At 43.9% G+C, this 2805-nt stretch overlaps 1 protein-coding gene across 1 annotated transcript in view; it reads left to right on the plus strand. All coding sequences in view use genetic code 11, as the record gives it.

Moving 5' to 3' along the window:
- EGR_10387 (Histone H2A) overlaps positions 1-174 on the plus strand; it is a gene marked incomplete at both ends in the record, with an annotated part of 1085 nt that extends 911 nt beyond the window's left edge. The window contains one exon of the mRNA XM_024499636.1: positions 12-174. Within this exon, the coding sequence (XP_024345943.1) occupies positions 12-174 (163 nt within the window). The remainder of the gene's footprint in view (positions 1-11) is intronic.
- Between the last annotated feature and the right edge of the window lie 2631 nt (positions 175-2805).

A 2805-nucleotide genomic window follows, 5' to 3' on the forward strand; every position in this document is an offset into this window, starting at 1 on the left:
TTTTTTGACAGTGCTAAGTTAATCTGTGAGGAGGCTGTGCAGGTGCTGCATGGCGGCGGCCACACTGACGAAGTGCTCTGCCCTCAAGCCGCCAATATCCGTGCCTATGCGGCCCCAGGAACGCAAAACTCGGCGTTGACACGGCTTCTTGTGAGTGCACCACCTGCAATCTAACGGTTATATTAACAAGTATCACCATGCGTATGCAGGATTGGACGGCCATTCCTTCCAGTGATAAGCATCCGTCTCGATACTAAGGTCCTTCAGATTTTCATTTTGAAAATAACTGAAAAGATTGAAGGCCTATCGTTAATTAATTGCACTCATTTGTTTGATATAGCTGGAGAAATTAAATAATCGAATGCACGAATACTACAAACCTAAGAAATAAAGTCGACGCCAGCTTCTGGGAGGGAAAGGGGAAATAAAGAAATCTGACCTGCAGTGCCAGTTAGACGAGTACAAAGTCAATCATGCCAAGGACGACGGCGAGTGGACGACCGTAGACGGTGCAAGCGACAGTGGCGCAGTCCTAGGGGTGGGGTCCACCACGGCATCGCCCTTCACACGTAACCGCTGCATCCATCGCTACCGCCTTTCACCACCGTCTCGAACTCCACTCTCCACTTTCGCCCCGCCAACTGTACATGTTGAGCTGCCAAAACGAAGTAAACCAGTAAGAGCAGAAGGCTGTCAAGACTAGTGACACTACCGAGTGGCAGGCATCTTTCAGAGTTAGTTGGTGGTCCTTACTGCCGAAGCGAAAATCTAAGGGGGTTAGATCAAAAAGGAAATCATAAAAGACTCGGTTTGCCTAAATTAATAATCCCATACAGGTCCGAGAGAGGAATAAAATGAGGGGAACAGAATCAATTTCCCTCACCATGCTTATAATGTAGAGAACAGTAAGGAGTTCAATACCTTCGAGATCCATATAAATTTCATCCCTCGTCAACAATGCCAAGCTAGTCCGTGAGAAATACAATAAGCCGTAGTTAGATTGTTTTCCTTTAATACACATACTCCTTAAAATATTGTTCAAGGACCAATTTCGCCTTTGATAATCTACCAACATGTCTGGGAGGCTCAAGTGTAACCCACAGCGTGACAAGTGAGTCAGCTATATTGACAGCTAAAAGGCAAGTCGTTTCCTTAATTAACATAACCAAATTATGTTGTCGCAAGATTTCACATCGGACATGGACGAACTACAGAGAGCAAGCAGGGAAAACCAACGAGCATATGCAAACAAAACGACACCTACGTATCAGGGCCTAAAAAATAAAAAAAATTGCCAACAAATTTATAATTTTAAAACAATTACGAGCCCTGCGCAACAGTGTTTGTGAATAATTGTCTAAGGGCAGAAAATGAACACAAGTTTGTTAACAAGGAAAGAGATTACGCACAGAAGTCGACGTGGACTTATGCTCGCTACCTGCCCAGGTGAAGGACCGAATGATGCCACATCAGAAATTTGCATTTAATGGGACACAAAGCCGATATCATTCTCTTCTCGATCTCGGGCTTAAAAAGGTATACCATTTCCACGCCAATTCTTCAAAAGTATATTTATATTTGCGATAACCGCATGTCGTTCAGGCGAAGCTAATTCCTTTGCTATAACAACGAATCATGGTTGGGTTTAAGTTCCAATGAAAATTTTAGCACGTAAACACAGAAAACTGTCAATGGTTTGCAAATGTGCATCATTTCAGATAACTTCAGCCTGAAAATTGGCTCAAAGGGAGAGATCTGAGACAATGGGAAGGAGGCATTAGAGATGGGGGCAGAATCAGCATCATGCACATCAACAGCAGTCTAACGTTACTACCACTCCGCAAACGTTGTATTATTTAGGAAAAATCAGGGTGGTCCATGAAGAAACCAGAATAAAAAGGACGAATATTACAAGCAAAATTGTCTCGAGACCCCCTCCACTCGTAAGCAGACCTTTGACCAAATTATTATGCGCTTTCAGTATGTTTTATGAAGAAGGAAATGTATTGACACCAAGTTCACACATATTTTCAAAAGCCGTCTCGCGCGAAAAAAGTAAAACGACAAAACAGTACAACATCGATTCCCCAAATGATGATGCGAGCAAGGTGACATGTGAGAAAAGCAGTCAGCGTCATCCTCAATGCACGACCTAATCGTCGTGTCCAGAACCTATTTCTTTTCCCATTAAATGATCCTTTAAAATAGCCTAACAAAATTCAAGGTGATCCAGAAGTTGCTCAAAGTTGAGCTCTGTGACCTACCCCGGAGTGACAGATAGAGTGCTTGCAAGATAATCCCATGAATCCTAGCTCCCCGAAACGGATAAGGCAAACCATGTGAACATGAGACCCAGTCATAAAGTGGCACTCACCGCAGAGAAGAGCAAACCGCCAGGGACCCTGATGCTGGCGGAAGGGTGGCGCTGAATCGCATCCTCAAGATGGGGCCCAAGGTCGACGGAGAAGTATAGACCTGCCAGCTACGTCCTTTGGTCAAATATCCCACCAAAAGTACTCAACGACTCTGCAAACAAACGCACGCCCGGTTTCCTCTTGTATGTCTTCATAACACGGAGAGGGTCACTATGCTCTCTATTTTCCTCTTCCTGTAGAAAGGCTCCACGGGTTCTTTGCCAGCCTCAAAGGAAAAAATAACCACCACAAACCAGATAACTTATTTCTTCCTGATGACACAAACACTTGCACCACAGACCCGACAGATTTACCTGCCGTTCAGATACCAACAAAATCAAATATTTCTAATATTAAGAACATCATCTATTTTTATTCACACTTAGCTGCG

Source organism: Echinococcus granulosus (assembly GCF_000524195.1).
Source record: "Echinococcus granulosus chromosome Unknown EG_S00215, whole genome shotgun sequence".
Lineage (NCBI taxonomy): Eukaryota > Metazoa > Platyhelminthes > Cestoda > Cyclophyllidea > Taeniidae > Echinococcus > Echinococcus granulosus.